At 49.2% G+C, this 18662-nt stretch overlaps 1 protein-coding gene across 12 annotated transcripts in view; it reads right to left on the bottom strand.

Annotated features, from left to right (window-relative positions):
- Nucleotides 1–18662, bottom strand: part of LOC119971578 (AP-2 complex subunit alpha-2-like) — a 527190-nt gene that overhangs the window by 466158 nt on the left and 42370 nt on the right. For 11 of the 12 annotated variants that reach the window (XM_038807337.1, XM_038807343.1, XM_038807342.1 and 8 more), the window contains one exon: nucleotides 16013–16206. The exons of the other annotated variant lie outside the window; for it this stretch is intronic. In XM_038807337.1, coding sequence (XP_038663265.1) covers nucleotides 16013–16206 — 194 coding nt within the window. The remainder of the gene's footprint in view (nucleotides 1–16012; nucleotides 16207–18662) is intronic. 12 annotated transcript variants of the gene reach the window in all.

Here is an 18662-nt window from a genome sequence, read left to right as displayed (position 1 = left end):
TGGCTATGGAAGCAAACTGGATATACTGCCCCTCACGTCACCCGCCACGTTAATCACCCATATCATGCTAAAGAATTGGGCCCTATGGTCCGGCAGGCACTGGATGCCTCCGATCATGCTATCCGATGTACAGAGCAGCAGCTCCCTGGGGGCCTCCAGATCACGTATTTCTCGGTCCCTCTCTTTCACCCTTCGGTGCTTCGCCACCATCATGGCCGCTGTTCGCCTGATGTCCACCCCCGTGTTTGGGCGACTACTCAGTATGAAGTGGGCTTAGTTAATACACCCCCCATCACTATCCCCCTTCTCCCAGGCGCTCAATACCCTTCCATTCGACAATACCCCATTAAGCTTCAAGCACGGCCCTCCATCGATTGCCTCATTACACAGCTCACCCAGCGAGGCATTCTAGTTCCTTGTCAGTCACCCTGCAACACTCCGATCCTTGCAGTTCCCAAACCTGGTAAGCCTGACCAGTATAGGCTTGTCCAAGATTTACGTGCTATTAATCTTATTGTACAACCACTTCATGCCTTAGTCCCTAATCCCGCTCATATCCTGGCTCAGGTGCCAGCTGATGCTCAATTTTTTTCCCTTGTTGATCTACAACACGCCTTTTTTGCCCTACCTCTTGATCCTGCCAGTCAATACCTCTTTGCCTTCACCTACGGTGGCCAACAATATACCTGGACTCGACTACCACAGGGCTTTATTCACTCTCCCACCTTGTTTTCCCGTTGTCTCCAGAAGCAACTCCACCCACTCCACCTGGAGGGTGATTCCACTCTGGTCCAGTATGTTGATGATTTACTGGTGGCCAGCCCGACAGAGCAAGGCTGTACGGATGCAACACGTCAGCTTTTAAATCATCTTTCCTCCCTTGGTTATGTTGTCTCCCCTAATAAGGTGATTATCGCGCAACCTAATGTTAAATTCCTCGGTGTCCGCTTGTCCGCCACTTCCCGTTCCCTAGACCCGGACCGGGACCGCCCTATTTGTGATTTCCCCCCACCCACAACTGCTAAACAGGTTCGCCAATGGTTGGGGATAATTAACTACTGCCGCCAGTGGATCCCGAATGTTACTCTTGACACTCGCCACCCTTACACCAATCAGATCGGCGTCTTTTCCTTATCCCCAGAAGCTCAATCAGCTTTCGAGCGCCTTAAGTCTGCCCTACTCAGCGCCCCTGCTTTAGGGCGTCCCCTTTACGATCGCCCGTTTCAGCTTTATTGTACGGTGCTCTCTGACTGTGCAATGGCAATTCTCACGCAGAAACACGGCGATCGCCATCGCCCTGTTGCCTACTATTCTTCCAAACTCGATCCTGTAGCTCTTGGTTACCCCTCATGTACTCAGATCCTTGCAGCTATATATAATAGCCTCCAGTCAGCTTCTAATTTAACCCTACAACAGGACATTACTGTCTATAGCTCCCATTCTGTCACAGCCCTATTAGGTCAGTTACAGACACAGCATCTTACTATTGTAGTATTGTGTGAAGCAAATAATGGCATGATGGGAAAAGTAGTCAAGTTTTCTTGGTACAAGTGAATTTAAACTAATGTCATATAACCTAAGGCACAGAAACAGAGACAGCCTGTCTATGGGAACCGGGTGACTCTGAGAGTCTAGATAAGGCTTGGAGCCCGAAGTAGTCGTAATACATAACAAGCTGAACAACTATCTCTTCCTGTTCCTAAACAACTTCTTCCCTTACTTAAAACAAAGACAAGATAATAATATGAAACTCACGTCCCCTGGCGGTCAGCAAGGTGCCGCCATGGTAACGATTATTACTTATGTTTTACTTTTGACCAAATTCCTGACCAAGCTGTATTCATGTTATCTTGATCCTATAATGTATAAGAATCGCCTTCTTTTCTGTACTATTGCAGACTTGGGACGGACTCCGCAGTTTGTAATTGACTGCCTTCCGACTTTCCAAGTATCAGCCAATTTCTGCTAGCAGTTCTAATTAGTGAATAAAGTTCAGTTTTGCTTATCTAATGAATGCTGTTTGAATTTCTCTATCACAGTCAAGACGCGGGGAAAATATAAAATACAACATTTGGCGCTGCGAGAAAAAATCCAATATCCTGAAGTGAGCTTCCATGAGGGACTGAGAAAAAATGATCAAAGCCATGACCGGAGTAAAGAGACAGACGCCGGCACAAGGTAAGATTAACCTTGGTCTCTCTCTCTCTCGGATCTGTGCTGCGACCCCTCATCCCTGACGGAAGTAACTAAACAGGTGACGGTTCTCGAATCTAAATTTGACTGTGAGTACATTTTTTTGTGAAATTAGCCACAGGTCAGGAACCTTGTTGATCTCGTTTTTCATCCGCATCAGATTTATACAGGCTGTCAATAAGTTTTGGGGTCAGGGACCCGCTCAGTAAGTTTTGGGGTCAGGGACCCTGTCAATAAGTTTTCGGGTCAGGGACCCTGTCAGTAATTTTTTGGGGTCAAGGACCCTCCAATTTGATTTGGTACCAGAAATTTTGTTTGAGCGTTTTTTTGCCTGGGGCACATTTACTGACATTATGCGACAAACTTTAGACAAAGCTAGGGGCAATTCCCCTCTATTTTTCATGTGTTTAGAAACCCCTTCTCAAGAACGTAATATTCGAAGATTGGCTGCAGAGCTGCTTTAAACAATAAATTAGGTAACGATATCTGGCCAGTAGGTAACACAGGGAACTTGGAACTTTGACAATAGCATTGATGCAGAAAAAAAAAAGCAATCTGGAAAAAATAATGCCGGTTTCAAATTGTTTAATTTTACAGTGGAAAGAAACAGTCCACTTAACGCAACGAACAATCACAATGAGTTGGAGAGATAAAGCCCGCAAAAGTGATATTAATGAGTGTGTGAACGGTAAAGCGAAAGATTGGGGGACTTTAAAATTGTAATGTGAGCTTTGGGATAAAGACAATCAAAATGATAAAAAGCAATTCGGCAATAACAAATCTCCTGTCGGCAGAAAAATAGGACTGGCCAATAAGATTATAGGAAAGGAGGATCCTCCCAGTTGCTCTGGCATGCCGATGTTCTCATATTCAAGCGATACGGAAGACGAGGAGAATTTGAACCCTGGACCCCACCCTCATTTTGCGCTCCCCGATCTTGCAATTCCACTGTCCTAAGTCCTGACTCTCACTTCTGATCCCATTACCAATGAAACTCCTGCTAACGTATCCCCCTCAGCGACACGCACTCGGTCACAGACGCAAGCCGTAAATATCGAACAACCCTTCTCTACGGAAAACATGATAATTGACTAAAAGGTATTGATTAAAAGGTCCACAATAAGGAAATTTTAGAAGTGAAGTTAATAAATTACCAATTTAGAAGCATGCTGGCAATAATGACTGGATTTTAACATTGTTTTTGAACGAAATTTAGTACATCAGATGATGTTAACTAACTACTGCTTGGAATGTTGTACTGGCCTTATTATGATAACAAGTGGTTCTTCTGAAGGACAACAAAATGCGTACTCGAATTGTTTTTAAACTATTGGCAAAACATTCATATTTCCTCTTGCAAATGTTCCCAAGCTTCCCAAAATGTTTTCAAAGTTGTTCAGTTCACACTATATCAGTTTAAAAGAAAGTAACTTTACAAATAAGAGTAACTGAAATATGAATAAGTTTTTAGATTGCGTGAAAAGACGTAAATGGCATCACGCCAAGTTCTCCGCCCCTTAGATTCTGCAGGAAACATTAACCATTTCAACAGACAGTTGGTCTTTTCTGAATTGACAAAGAAAAAATACATCTCAGAGAACAGCTAATACCTCTAAGATTAATCAGTGCAAATTGACTTAAATGGAATAACACAGATAAAGTTTTCGAAAGAGAATGAAAAGTTTTTGTTCAAAATTTGTCCGCAAGGACAAGGGCTGAATCCAAGAGAGAGAAAGAGAGACAGAGGAAGAGATTGAAAGAGAGAGAGAGCCAGCGACAGAGACAGGAACTGTTAGAGATAGCGAAAGAGAGCGAGCCCGGGAGAGGCAGAGATGGAGAGGTAGACAGATAAAGAGAAAGAGCAACAAGAGTTCCAAAGACAGACAGAGTTATGTAGAGAGGGAGAGAGATAGATAAGAGAGAGAGGGAAAGAATTCATATTTCATTTTTCAGACTTTGACTTTAAAAATTATGTTTCAAGCTGTGATTATTTGAAAGAGGTAAAGAGATATCGATGCCAACATGGTCCTTGTTATTACTTGAAACCTTCGCGATAAAAGGTTCCCGTTAACTTTGTAAGGCGGGTGGCATAGAATCTTTACAGTGTCACCTTCGAGCTGTTAATTGGTTTGCATGGAGCGCGATTACTCCGTGATTTAAGTTATAATCTCCTGCAGATGCGGATAACTCTGCTTAATAACACATAAACAGGGCAAAAAGCGTGCGGACCCTGACATAAAACATCACACACGTAATTTCCTTAATCAATTGTTAAAATTGTAATCGGAAGGACCATCTGGCATCAAACAAAGTGTGCAATGGGTAAAACTTTAGATACAACTTTTTAAAATGGCAGCGTACTGCAAACGCTGTGTGAACAACTAAAGACCTATCAACAGTAATAGAAGCTCAACAAGTGATTTAGGAAAATAATAGGGCATCAACTGCTAAAAAGTTAGTTGCTCTATGGAGGGAATATTGTCCAAAATTGAAGGATGCCTCCTTGTTAGCCAGCTGGCAGGATAAAGAATTAAAATTAAGTATAGAATTGACAGGTCTTGAAAACGGAATGCGCATATGGAAAAGAACCAAGTTAGGCTATCCACCTTGATTAGAAAGTTGCTGATTCGACACTGCAAATTCGGAGCGGTAATACAGTGCATTGATAATGGTATGTTTATAGAACTGTCTCAAATACGAGGTCACCAGCTGCAGAATTTAATAACTTCTGAGCCTGCGCCTGATTGCTCTGTGTTCTATGCTGGCAGCTAATGTTAACCCTGAGTACCACTGTTTAAAACACCCGATAGAGTCCAGATGAGAGAATATAGTGACCCAAGCCTTGATAACCGCATTACTATATCACCTATCCCGCAAGCCCAGCTTCGAAACTTTCCCCTATTCACTACTCCACAGTGGTGGTCGATTGATTTTCATCCCTCACACTTTTCACCTCCCTTAGATATTCCCAATCCACATGTCACTCTTTGCTATGATCATACAGGATGCTCACCCGATTTGGAGAGCATTTACCAAGACAAAAGAAGGGTCTGCCTTTCTTGTCGATTTACCCCACAGCCTATGGCGTCAGTTGAGACTTGTATCACCCCACGTGACCCTTTCTGTCAACGAAGGCTACAGTGCCAAGTCCTTGGGATTTCTTTTTTTTTTTTTTTTTTTTTTTTTTTAAATTTAGATTAGCCAATTATTTTTTCCAATTAAGGGGCAATTTAGCGTGGCCAATCCACCTACTCTGCACATTTTTGGGTTGTGGGGGCGAAACCCACGCAGACACGGGGAGAACGTGCAAACTCCACACGGACAGTGACCCAGAGCCGGGATCGAACCTGGGACCTCAGCGCCGTGAGGCGGTTGTGCTAACCACTAGGCCACCGTGCTGCCCCGTCCTTGGGATTTCTGGCAGCTGCACTACGAGGACAAGCTGATCCTTTCCTTAATGATAGTCAAACCCTACCCGCAGGCACTTTAGAATATTTTAAAAGCCCATTTGTCCACATTGGCACACTGCACCATCATCATTCAACCCAATCTACGACTCCTGAACTACCCACAGATTTATGGGCAGCCTCCAAACACGAAGTTGGTCTCACTAATGTCCCTCCTCTTGTTATTAGAATCAAACCTGATATGCCCTTGCCCTCTATTTCACAGTACCCTTTGCGTCCCGAGGCTGAAAAAGAAGTCTCGGTCATGATTCATTCGTTCCTTCAACAGGGAATTCTGATACCGTGCCAATCGTCCTGTAATACCGCGATTCTTCCAGTTCCTAAGATAGGTAGACCATCCGAATAGCGTTTAGTCCAAGACCTCCGGCTTATTAATCAGATAGTTGAACCCTTACATCCTATTGTCCCAAATCCAGCGACAATCCTTAGCAATGTCCCACCGGAATCGACTATTTTTACCCTTCTTGATTTGCAACATGCCTTTTTTGCTATACCCCTCGCCCCTGAATCACAGTATTTGTTTGCCTTTACATTTAAGAAGACGCAATACACTTGGACTCGACTTCCACAGGGTTTCATTCATTCTCCAACCCATTTCTCACAGGCATTGCACTCCCAGTTAGCGACATTAGCACCTCCTGGTGGCTCCACCATCATTCAATATGTTGATGACTTACTCCTTGACAGCCCTGATTTCATCGCTAACCAGCGTGACACCTTTTACCTGCTTCTCCGTCCTCATTCATGGGGATATGTGATCCCGCCCGCTAAAGTTCATAAAGGCCAACGACAGGTCAAATTTTTGGATGTCCTAATTAGTGCTACTCATCGCTCCCTTACTCAGCAATGCATTACTCCTATACTGCAGACCCCATTTCCTACATCGCCCAAGCAGGTGCAAGCCTTTTTATGATTAGTGAACTTTTGCAGACAATGGATTCCGAATGTTACTGTATATACTAAAGAATTAACTCCGTATTCTTCTCAAAATGCTCCTCTTAAGTTTGATCTACCTGATTCAGCAAAGCTATCTTTTATTACTCTGAAAAACGCCCTGGCTATCGCCCCAGCACACGACCTATGTATGACAGACCTTTTCACCCAAATTCTTACTGCTGTCCATTTGTTAGTCCAGGCAGCCTCTAATCTAACCCGTCACCAGCAAGTACAAGTGCATACTTCACACTCTATCGTGGCTCTCCTAACGTCTTAGCAAACCCAGCATCTGACTCAAGCGCGATTGAGCCGCTATGATGTTTCACTATTGCAAAACCCCTACATCTCTTTTCATTATTGTTCAACCTTAAATCCTGCTGTGTTCCTCGAATAGCCCCCCGATGACCTTGAGGACCCACCACACGATTGTTTACTTCGGAATCACTTCCTTACCGCACCTCGCCCGGATTTAACAGACAGGCCTATTGATAATCCAGATCTAATTTTTTATGTTGATGGCAGTTCTTCCATTTCCCCATTTCCCGTCCCACAGTCGGGATATGCCGTGGTAACCGACACTGACGTGCAGGAAGCAGCAGCCTTCCAGACCCCTGTCTCTGCACAACAAGCCGAGCTATTCGCCCTTACTCAAGCATGTATTTTGGCCACAGACAAAAGTACTAATGTTTACACTGATTCTAGATATGCCTTTGGCGTGACCCCATGATTTCGGCCGCTTCTGGCAACAGCGAGGTTTTCTCACCTCTGTGGGAACTCCCATTCAAAATGCACTTTGGGTTAAAAATCTCCTCGATGCTATTCAGCTTCCCCGTCAATTGGCAGTTATTAAATGCGTTGCGCACACGAAGGGTGACACTCCTGTTCAACTAGGAAATGCCCGTGCTGATTCAGCTGCTACAACTGCAGCTTCATCAACCTCTTTAATTGTTCCCAGTGGGGCTAATCAGGCTCTAAACCAGGTACCTGCATTACGGACGAAGGGCATGCCAGAGATAGCTGAAGTTCAAAATTTACAGAGGGACGCCTCTGATTCTGAGCGAACACTATGGAAGTCAATGAGGTGTTCGCACTCCTTGACACGAGACCTCTGGCTGACTCCAGTTGGTCAAGTTTGTATTCCGAATTCTTTATTGCCGTTACTTGTTGATTATTTGCATTCTTGTACCCATCTTGGTAAGGAGGGAGTGGTACAGCTACTCCTAAAAACTTGGTGGCACCCAGATTTGAATACAGCAAACGCGGCTGGATCGATGCGTCATTTGCATGAAACATAATAAGAGTAAAGGTATTAAAGGTCCTCTGGGAACCACCCCCTTGCCAGATGATCCTTTTGCTTGTATACAGCTTGATTTTATCGAATTGCCAAAAGCACAGTGCTATAAATATTGTTTAGTAATAATCGATGTGTTTAGTAAATGGATTGAAGCCTTCCCCACCACTAATTGTACGGCACATACAGTAGTGAAGTTATTGTTAACGGAAGTCATTCCTTGTTTTGGGGTACCCAAAATGGTGAGCTCAGACAATGGACCACATTTTGTAGCTTGGATCAATACTGAATTGTGCAAAGCACTTGTAATTAAACAGCAACTGCACTGCGCGTATCACCCGCAGGCAGCAGGAATTCTGGAAAGAGCCAACGGGACTTTAAAAGAAAAATGATCTAAATTAACTGAAGAAACTGGGTTAAATTGGCTAAAAGTATTACCCTTGGCACTGTTTCACATGCGAGTGACTCCCCATTCGCGGACCGGACTGTCAGCTGCAGAGATAGTCTATGGTCGGCCAATGAGGACTCCCTGGGATGCCCATGAAAAACCCCTAGAGGGAATAGACCTCCATGTGATGGGGGAACAAATGCAGAACTATTTGAATCAATTAACACTTTCTTTGAAGTTTCTCCACTCACAGGTAAAACAGGTACATCTACCAGTAATGACAGGGACAGCCGTCCCTCGATATCCAGTGGTCAAACCCGGAGACCTCGTGTTGGTAAAAAACTGGGACAGAAAGAAACTAGGACAACGCTGGAGCGGACCATTCCTCGTACTACTGACGACGCCAACTTCGGTCAAACTTGAAGGACGTTCAAGTTAGATACATCTATCCGATTGCAAGAAGATAGTCTCCAACCCAGACGAGAACACAGGATGAAGATCTTCAGTATAATTTTTGGACTTTCTGGACTACTTAGCCTTGATGGCCACTCGGTAGTAAAAAACGAACTAAACGAGACCTGCCTTCCAATACCTATTTACATATGTCATACCCCAAATGCATCATCGACCCACCCTTAAGCACCCTTAAGCACTCCCCCTCGCGAGCAAAAAGAACAATTTCTAAAACGGAACGGGCAAGGCATGAACGAACTGATCTACATGGCCTCAGCATTGGAACATCTGGCAAACGTAACAGCAACAGAAGCCAGGGACACTGGACAGGCACTGGCCGAGGTCTCAGCTGAGCTAGTGGCTGTCCGGACCGTGGCATTACAAAATCGACTGGCTTTGGATTATCTGTTAGCCTTGCAGGGAGGAACATGTGCTATCATAGGCCAAGAGTGCTGTACTTACATTCCAGATGGCTCTGAAAATATCACTAACCTGGCCGACCATATTAAGAAACAGGCTGCTCAAATTCAAGAAATTGGCAGTGAATTTCACGACTATAACCTATTGGCTAGGGTGGTTGGGTCATGGATTATTTGACTGGATCTTTAAGGCCTTTATTCTACTTCTACTAATGCTACTAGGGATAGGATTGCTTTCCTGCTTGTGTAAATGCATTTTCAAACGAATCATGGATATACCTATTTAGCTAGTTGTCATGATATGTGACGGCCCCTGGAGGGGGGAACCGACTAGAATCATGATGACGGATGCCAAGGGGAACTTGAGCTCCAACAATGATACCTATTTTGTATGCGGACATAAAGCATATCCCTGGTTGCCGGAAAATTGGTCGGGTTCTTGCTATATGGGCTTTGTAGTCCCTGGTATCACCCATTATACAGACCTATCCAACCATCCCCATGCCCGATCCACTAGGTCCATTGTGCCTTGGGAGGTAATAGCTACTGTCCTTTGGCCGCAGTTCGGCAGTATTAGATCTCTCCAAAAAGTCACCCAGCTCCGGGATATATTGGAGCAGGTGGCCAATGATACCGCGGAAGGACTCAGTGAGCTCAGCGCAGAGTTGGTAGCTGTTCGGACGGTTGCCTTACAGAACCATCTGGCTCTAGACTACCTCCTCGCCAGCAAGGGAGGTACATGTGCTGTGGTGGGTTCTGAGTGCTGTACTTATATCCCTGATAGCTCGGAGAACATTACTCACCTAGTGGACCACATTAGGGATGGGGTAAAGAGACTCCGCCAGTCCTCCTCAGATGACTGGGGATAGCTATGATCTAGCTCCTGGACCACCTATCTGTTTCATGGATTTATTATCTTTATCGCTATTTGCATTTTGCTGTGTATTATTATAACCTGTGTTAAATGCTTTTGTAATCGTTTAGGCGCTTCTGTGATGCCACAGATGCTGCAGCGGCTTTCCCAATTAGACCCGCAGGACTTAGTACGTGCCGACAATGTGTATGAGGATGTAGAGCCAAATTTCCGGAGGCATTCCTCAGACTCTCAAGGATAAGTTTCTGAGGGCTGTGTGATCATGGAATGATCAAAGGGGGGAGTGAGGATGTGAAGCAAGGGTTAATAGCCAGAAAGAGCCAGGTGGAACATCACGAATTAAAAGAATATGTTATTGAAGCCATTGAAGGATGTTCAAGGTAAGGGAGTGTGACTATAAGCCAAACAGCCTTGAGAAACAAGGCGAATGGCCGGATGATGAGATATGAAATATGGAGGCCGCTTGCAATTATAGCTAACATTTACTAATTAAGCTAAAACTGTTACATTATCATGTGCCAATAGATAACCTCAATATCTACCTCAATGTCTGTAAAATTATGTATTGAAAATATGACAATAACAAATTAATCATGTACTAAACATTTGGTAAAAACAAGCTGTAATCTGTACTGGAGGCAAGCTCAAGTGAATGTAAGAGACAACCCCTTAAAAAAACATATAAAAGGGTGCTTTGAGCAAGACTTTGGCACTCTCAGAGAGGTGTTTCTTTGGAATACCTAGAGAGCAGCCCCGATCGCAATAAAGAATATTCTGAAGTACGGACGTGTTCGAGATCGTTTCTTCCGGACTGAGAGACAAGTGAATTAGACACGCATTCACAACCACGTATGCCAACCAGACAGCGATGTTCACTGCAGTGGTTGGAGCTGCTGCACTGCAGTTAGCCATCCAGCAGCGTCGACTGCGACAGCCCACAGTGGATGCTGATGCAGGAGCAGCTGTTGCAGCAGAAGGGATGGCCGCTGAGTGGGCCGTCGTCGCCGCGCAGGCCGCAGGCACTCATGGCAAGTATGTTCAGGTGGATGCTGAAGGGAACATTGACCCCCAAACGCTGAGGAAGGCACAGGATGCGAGCACTGATGTCGAAGTGGATGGGGGGGGGGGGGGGGGGGGGGGGGGGGGGGGGGGGGGGGGGGAGAGCCACTGATGGTGGAGCCAGGGCGCCACAGGCGGCCAACAAAGCCTAGGGTGTACCGTGACCGAATTTCGTTCGAAGCCCTACCGGACCTCACATGCAGGAGGAGACTACGGTTCAGCAGGGAGACGGTCGCACATATCTGCCACCTCGTGGCGCGCCTTGCCCCACGTGGAACGGGAGGCGGACACGCTATACCGGTAACCGTCAAGGTGACGGTGGCCCTACACTTCTACGCTACCAGTTCCTTCCAGGCTCCGAGCGGGGACCTATCTGGGATATCACAGGCATTGGTCCACAGGTGCATCCGGGACGTGACTGACGCCCTGTTCACCATTGCGGACCGTTACATTACATTCCCCGAGGACCGAGCACATCAGGAAGCACGATTCCGTGGAATCGCCAAGGTGGCCAGGATACCGATAGTCCAGGGAGTGATCGATGGTGTTCACGTCCCCATGCGCCCGCCTGCAGGCAACAGGGAAGTGTTCACCAACAGGAAGGGCACATACTCCATGAACATCCAGGTGGTCTGCGACCCCCACATGAGTATCATGCACGTGTGCGCAAGTTTCCCCGGGAGTGTGCATGTCGCCTTCATTCTTGCGCAGTCGTTCATCCCCGCAATGTTCGAGGGACGCCCCCCCGGCTGACAGGCTGGTTGCTGGGCGACAGGAGTTATCCGTTGAGGTCATGGCTGATGACGCCGATACGGAGGCCTCAGACCAACGCGGAGACCCTATACAACAACAGGGGTGTGGTGGAGCAGTGCTTCAGCCTGCTGAAGATGAGATTCAGATACCTGGACCACTCCGGAGGGGCACTGCAGTACCGGCCCGACAGGGCCGGTCACATAGTTGTGGTATGCTGTGCGCTGCACAACATTGCTATGCAGAGGGGAGATGCCCTGGTGGAGGAATCGGAAAGAGAAGCCAATGGAAGCGGTGCTAACGCTAACGAAGAAGAAGAGGATGAGGAGGAGGATGAGGAGGAGGATGGGGAGGAGGAGGTGGAGGAGGATGGCGTGCAGCAGGGTGGGGCGTGGGGCGCAGGACACAGACACGACCCGGGTGCTGGTAATGCCCAGGAGGCTGCACGACGGTACCGTCGAGGACGCGTTGGTGTCCGCAAGGTTCACGCATCGCGTGGGAGGGGATCACTGAACACTACCACTTGCATCGTCAGCCGGGCACACAGACAGCACACAACCCCCACCCCCCACCCGGAACCCCTGCTCCGCGTGCACTGCTCCAATTCGACATCACCTTACCACTGCGGCACTGCGGTAAAGCACTGCATTGATGACAGTGTCAGCGGCTGTGATCAGTGCCATGTTGAATGATGACAGCCCGATCTGCGATGAGCTGTGAGCTCAGAATCGTTAGACAAAGTCTGACTCATGGCAATAGCTGAACCATCCATCTCGGTGGTCACTGCGTTCGTCAGGGACACTCCATCACGTGCCCGTGTGGGATAGCTGCCGTCGGAGTGCCGAGGACTACGGTGTCCGACTGTGCACTCGTTTCTGGGGCAGCCCAGCCTTGATGGGCCAGGCTGCTCGGCGGGCGGGTTGGATGACGTGGTGCCACCCTGCGTTGCCCGCTGCCCAGCAGATGCGCCAGGGACGGTACGGGGAGAGGCCGAGCGTTCAGGGACGCCCCGTGATGGAGTTAATGGGACGGGCCCCAGAACCTCCTACTCCGTCGGGGGGCCCGGTGGCCCCCGGGCCTCACTGTGGGACGGAGGTGCGATCGGGGAGGTGGCCCGTCGCCCCACCGACACCTGGCACTGCCAGTCCTGGTGGCCTGCAACGGTATTGACCAGGGTCCGAATGTTCGCAGAGACGGAGTCCAGGGAATAAGACATTCCCGCCAGGGGCTGTGCGACCTCAACCTGTGAGTGCGCGACGCCATCCAGCATGTGCGTCAGGCAGTCGATGCTCTCCGGAACTGACTGCTGGGACTGTGCCATGGCCTGCTGGGACTGGGCCATGACTCAGTGAGACTCGGCCAGGGCCCGTAGCGCACCGGCAATGTCGTTTTGGCTCTGGCGCATTGCTGCCTGTGAGAGGGCAGCCCTCTCCTGGGCCATGGGTGACATGTGCACATGAAGCCCAACGCCTTGCAGAACCTGACCCATGGCCGAAACCGTTTCATCCATTGCCTCGACCGCGGACGCCACCTGTGCGGTGTCGGCCTGGGTGGCTGCGATGAGCGGCACCACTCCCTGCTCCTGGGCGCGGATGGACTCCTCCAACTGCGTCTGCAGCTGCTGGAAGATGGCCCTCATCCCGTTATTGTGTCCCTGGGTTTCAAAATGGATCGGCTGTCCGGGTGGGTCGAGTAAATCCAGGAACCCAGGAACCGTCTGAGTGGCAGCTGGATGCTAGGCCTGGGCTGCCCTCTGACAGTCCAGCCCCTCGGCTGCTCCGAACTCCACCTGCTGTATCGGCTCGGCTGTGTAGTGCACACCAGACCGTGACCCAGGAGCCTCATCACTTAATTGCCCAACCGAGATGAGTGTCTCTGGGATGGTGGATGGTGTGGGAGACAGCAGTGCCGCAAGCTCTAGGTCCTCGTCTGTCAGTACGTCCGTTGTGTCCTGGTCCCACTCATGGCCCGGCGCAGGGCGCATGCGGCTCATGTACAGTTCAGCAGCGGGTGAGTCCGTTGACTGCGTCGCCGTCCTCTCTGCGTCTGGGTCCACAGACCCCGTCCTGTGCTGTCTCGCGGTCCGACCTCCGGGCAATGCACAGCCATGATAGTCGTCGCTGTCCGTCCTCTGTACGTCCCCCTCCAGAGTGCCGGATTTAGAGGATGGCCCTCCTGGCCGACCTCCTGCCATCCTCTGGCGTGCGACCCTAGGTGCAGGTGTCGTTGCGGATGGCCGGTTCTGTGTGGCACAAGACGGGCCTGGACTTTCGTCGGCTGGCCCTGGGGAACAGACTGATATGGGGTTAGTTAGACGCGCTCGGCCAGGTGTCAGGTGGTCCAGTGGGCAGAGTGTGAGGGGAGAGAGGACGGGTGGTCCAGTGGGCAGAGTGTGAGAGGAGAGAGGATGGGCTTGGGGGGGGGGGGGGGGGCAATGCAGGGTTGTCTCACTTGCTTCTGCGCCTCCAACCTCGCATTGCGCGACCTCCCGGGTGGCGGATCCCCCAGCGAGGTCTAGTGCCCTCTGCTCAAACACGGTTAGGGAGTGCAGCACAGGCGACCCCCTCCGGTTCTATAGGCTACATTAATGCTGGGTGGGAGGGGGAAAGTTGGAGCCACACCATGGCATCTCTGCAGGGGGTCACAGTGGGTCTGTTACAACGTTGTTCACCCCCTCCACTCAAACTCGCCCCCCCTCCCCCTCGTGCCGGGGGGGGGGGGGGGGGGGGGGGGGGGGTATGAGGGGCATCCGACACCCTCGTGGCACTTACCCTGGCAGCCCTGGTGAGGTCATGGAGCGTCTTGCGACACTACTCCCTGGACCGACGGGTCTGCCCCGGTGGGCACTGACTGCCGTGCCCACCTCACGCCAAGCCCCTCGCACAGCGCTAAAGGGGTGGCGATGCCCTTGTCTTGGGCAGAGGATGCCATTGCGCTGCTCCACCTCATCGAGGAGGTTCTCCAGGTCTGTATCACGGAACCTCAGGGCAGCCCTCCGTGGCTCCGTCATTTTCCTCCTTCTTCTGCGCGGATCGCACCTTTTAACCTATCCTGCACATCTTTGGGTTGTGGGGGTGAAACCCACGCACCTCTTCTGCGCGGATCGCACAGCGACATTCGGGCGTCGCGCGCTAACGACGCGCATTTCACACCACGCCACCCCGTGTTCCGCGCGGCCCCGATGCTAGCCCATTTCCGGGGCCAGAATTGGTCACGATCAGGGTCGTTTTGCGCCGTCGTGAAACTCGATGGAGTTCACTACGGCGAGGTCGCTCCGGCGCGGCATCGGAGAATCGCGCCCATCATTCCTAAATCCACTGTGACTCCCAATGGGAGACAGTCATGGAGTGAACAGAGCGATCGATTTCAGCTGTGACCCCCCTGCAGCCTCTCCCTCTTGAGCTGTATACACTGACAATGTCTTCGTTCACACATGTAAGTACAGGTGAAGGCCTGACCAGAACTCACCCAGTGACTGTGGAAGTGTAGCCCAGCACACACCAAAGACTTTGAAGAGAGGGTGAAGTGAAGAAAAGGGACAAGAATTAACCAAAACTAAATTTTCTTCCAAAACCACAACTACATTGTGGAGCAGATCAGTGAAGTAATGCAAAGTCACCATTCCAAGTAACAGACTGTCTCTTTAGTTCTACTTTTTTACTTTGTTCAATGTGTTATATCATAGAATTTACAGTGCAGAAGGAGGCCATTCGGCCCATCGAGTCTGCACCGGCTCTTGGAAAGAGCACCCTACCCAAGGTCAACACCTCCACCTTATCCCCATAACCCAGTAACCCCACCCAACACTAAGGGCAATTTTGGACACTAAGGGCAATTTATCATGGCCAATCCACGTAACCTGCACATCTTTGGACTGTGGGGGGAAACCGGAGCACCCGGAGGAAACCCACGCGCACACGGGGAGGATATGCAGACACGACACAGACAGTGACCCAAGCCGGAATCGAACCTGGGACCCTGGAGCTGTGAAGCAATTGTGCTATCCACAAGGCTACCGTGCTGCCCTTTATATAATTTATCTTATTTGCCGAGACAAGGCCTTCATGGCTCCCCGGTACAGACATCGGGATCAGTAAGCTGTCACAGCATTGTTAAAGTGTTACAAACAGGATATCAAACCTATCCTGTAAAAACGCAGCTTACTATCACAGTAACACTTACCCAGCGACAATTATTTTTGGAATTTCACCAGCAAAAACCTCTGCCATCTCCCGGCTTCCAACATTTGCAATGCAGTGCAGGGCCAGACCCATGAATGTAGGGTTGCGGCTGGCCAGGTCATTCCTGAGGGCATTGTTTATTAAGCGCATCAACTCACTGTTCGAATTCACTAAGATTGAGATGAAAAGGTAACCCTGCAATTATTTAAAGAGATAGAGAGAGAAGTGATGTTAAGTATAGCACCTGAATAACAGTATCCAACACTCATAGATTGATCATCATATTCCGGAATTCATCAATAGTACAAGGGTGGGGCAGCACGGTGGCACAGTGGTTAGCATTGCTGCCTACGGCGCTGAGGACCCGGGTTCGAATCCCGGCCCTGGGTCACTGTCCGTGTGGAGTCTGCACATTCTCCCCGTGTCTGCGTGGGTTTCACCCCCACAACCCAAAGATGTGCAGGATAGGTAGATTGGCCATTCTAAATTGCCCCTTAATAGGAAAAAATAACTGGGTACTCTAAATTTTTTTTTAAAAGAAAAAAAAAAAATAGTACAAGGGCAACAAATCAACAGAGACATTAGTGGAGGACAGAAAGTGCAGGAATTAACTTAAGAAAGCAATTAAGAGAGCAAAGAGGGATATGAGAAAGCTCTGGCTGGTAAAAGTAGGAAAAAAACCCAAGATATTCTCGAAGTATAAAATCGGAAGAAGAGGGCCCATTAGGGACCAATGGGGAAATCTGTTGGTGGAGCCAGATGACATTGGTAGGGTGTTGAATGAATACTTCATATTTGTCTTCACCCAAGAGAATGCGGAGGTAGATATAGCACTCGGGGACAGAGGATGAGGTTCTTGAGCAAATTGTCACAGGGAGTGACAAGATATTGGAGGTGCTGGCAGGCTTAAAAGTAGACAAATCTCCAGGTCAGGATGAATTATGTCCCAGAATGCTGTGGGAGGCTCTAGTTCATACAGCCTCCTATAGTAGGCCTCAAATGCCCCATTCACTCCCTCCAGGTCTGTCTCCAACCTACCCCTTCTGTCCCGCACCCTCCCAATCTTACTCACCGCTGTCTGCTTCCTCAGCTGATGGGCCAGCATCCTGCTCGCCTATTCTCCTTACTCATAGGCTTCCCCACCGCCTTCCCTCTGGACAATAACCCAAACTCCATCTGGAACCTCTGTGTCTCCTTTAACAACCCCTCCTCCGGCGCCACCAAGTACTTCCGATCTACCCTTGGAATCTCCTCTACCAGCCTCATCCTCTCTTCACGTTTCACCCACTCCCTATGTGCCCTGATCAAAATAAATTCCCCCCTAACTATCGCCTAAATTGCCTCCCACAGCATGGCTGTGACCTCCCTCATATCACTCAACTCCACATGGTGCCAAATGGCAGCCTTCACTTGCTTCCCGCTCTCACACCCCCTCATCTTTATGGCAGCACGGCAGCCTTGTGGATAGCACAATTGGGGTTACTGGGTTATGGGGATAAGGTGGAGTTGTTGACCTTGACTCCAAGAGCCGGTGCAAACTCGATGGGCCGAATGGCCGCCTTCTGCACTGCAAATTCTATGAAAATCTGCCAATAGCTCCACATCTCATCTCCACTGCGGCCATTCATCCTCCCCCTGCACCACCCACAAATCCACCCACGGTAGCACAGTGGTTAGCATTGTTGCTTCTCAGCGCCAGGGGCCTGGGTTCGATTTGCGGCTTGGGTCACTGTCTGTGCAGAGTCTGCACCTTCTCCCCTTGTCTGTGTGTGTTTCCTCCAGGTGCCTCCCACAAGTCCCGAAAGACGTGCTTGCTAGGTGAATTAGACATTCTAAATTCTCCCTCAAATGTACCCGAACATTGTAAATTAAATCTAGACAAGAGTGAATATTTTGCGGTGTTTCTTTTTGTTTTAATAAACATTTTATTGAAGTATTTCTTTGGCATTGTAACAGCAACAAGATAAATAATGTACATTAAAAAAAATATTCACATAGTGCAAATACCACCTCCCTCTCCCACAGGTCCCACCATTACTTAACCCCCTAATCTACACTAACCCAACCCCCCGCCCCCCTCCCCTTCTACAGACGATTAATTTTCTGCGAAGAAGTCGGGGGCCTCACGGTAGCATGGTGGTTAGCATCAATGCTTCACAGCTCCAGGGTCCCAGGTTCGATTCCCGGCTGGGTCACTGTCTGTGTGGAGTCTGCACGTCCTCCCCGTGTGTGCGTGGGTTTCCTCTGGGTGCTCCGGTTTCCTCCCACAGTCCAAAGATGTGCGGGTTAGGTGGATTGGCCATGCTAAATTGCCCGTAGTGTAAGGTTAATGGGGGGATTGTTGGGTTACGGGTATACGGGTTACGTGGGTTTAAGTAGGGTGATCATTGCTCGGCACAACATCGAGGGCCGAAGGGCCTGTTCTGTGCTGTACTGTTCTTCTTCTTCTTCTAGAGCCTAGTCATGGGTGCCCCGCTTGGTCAGAGAATGAAGACAACGCGGTAATGTGATCCTTCACGCTTCGCGTTGAGGATCACAAGGAGGGAGTGTAGCCACCTGGGGTGGCCACGTCCCGATTACAAAATGGACACTTGCAGAGAATGAAGGGAAAATTGGACAATGCTGAGAAAGCAAGCCAATGCAAGGTTTGT

Source organism: Scyliorhinus canicula, chromosome 9, assembly GCF_902713615.1.
Source record: "Scyliorhinus canicula chromosome 9, sScyCan1.1, whole genome shotgun sequence".
In the NCBI taxonomy this organism is placed as follows: domain Eukaryota; kingdom Metazoa; phylum Chordata; class Chondrichthyes; order Carcharhiniformes; family Scyliorhinidae; genus Scyliorhinus; species Scyliorhinus canicula.
The sequence above is the reverse complement of the archived record's forward strand: the minus strand, read 5'-3'. Positions and strand labels throughout refer to the sequence as shown.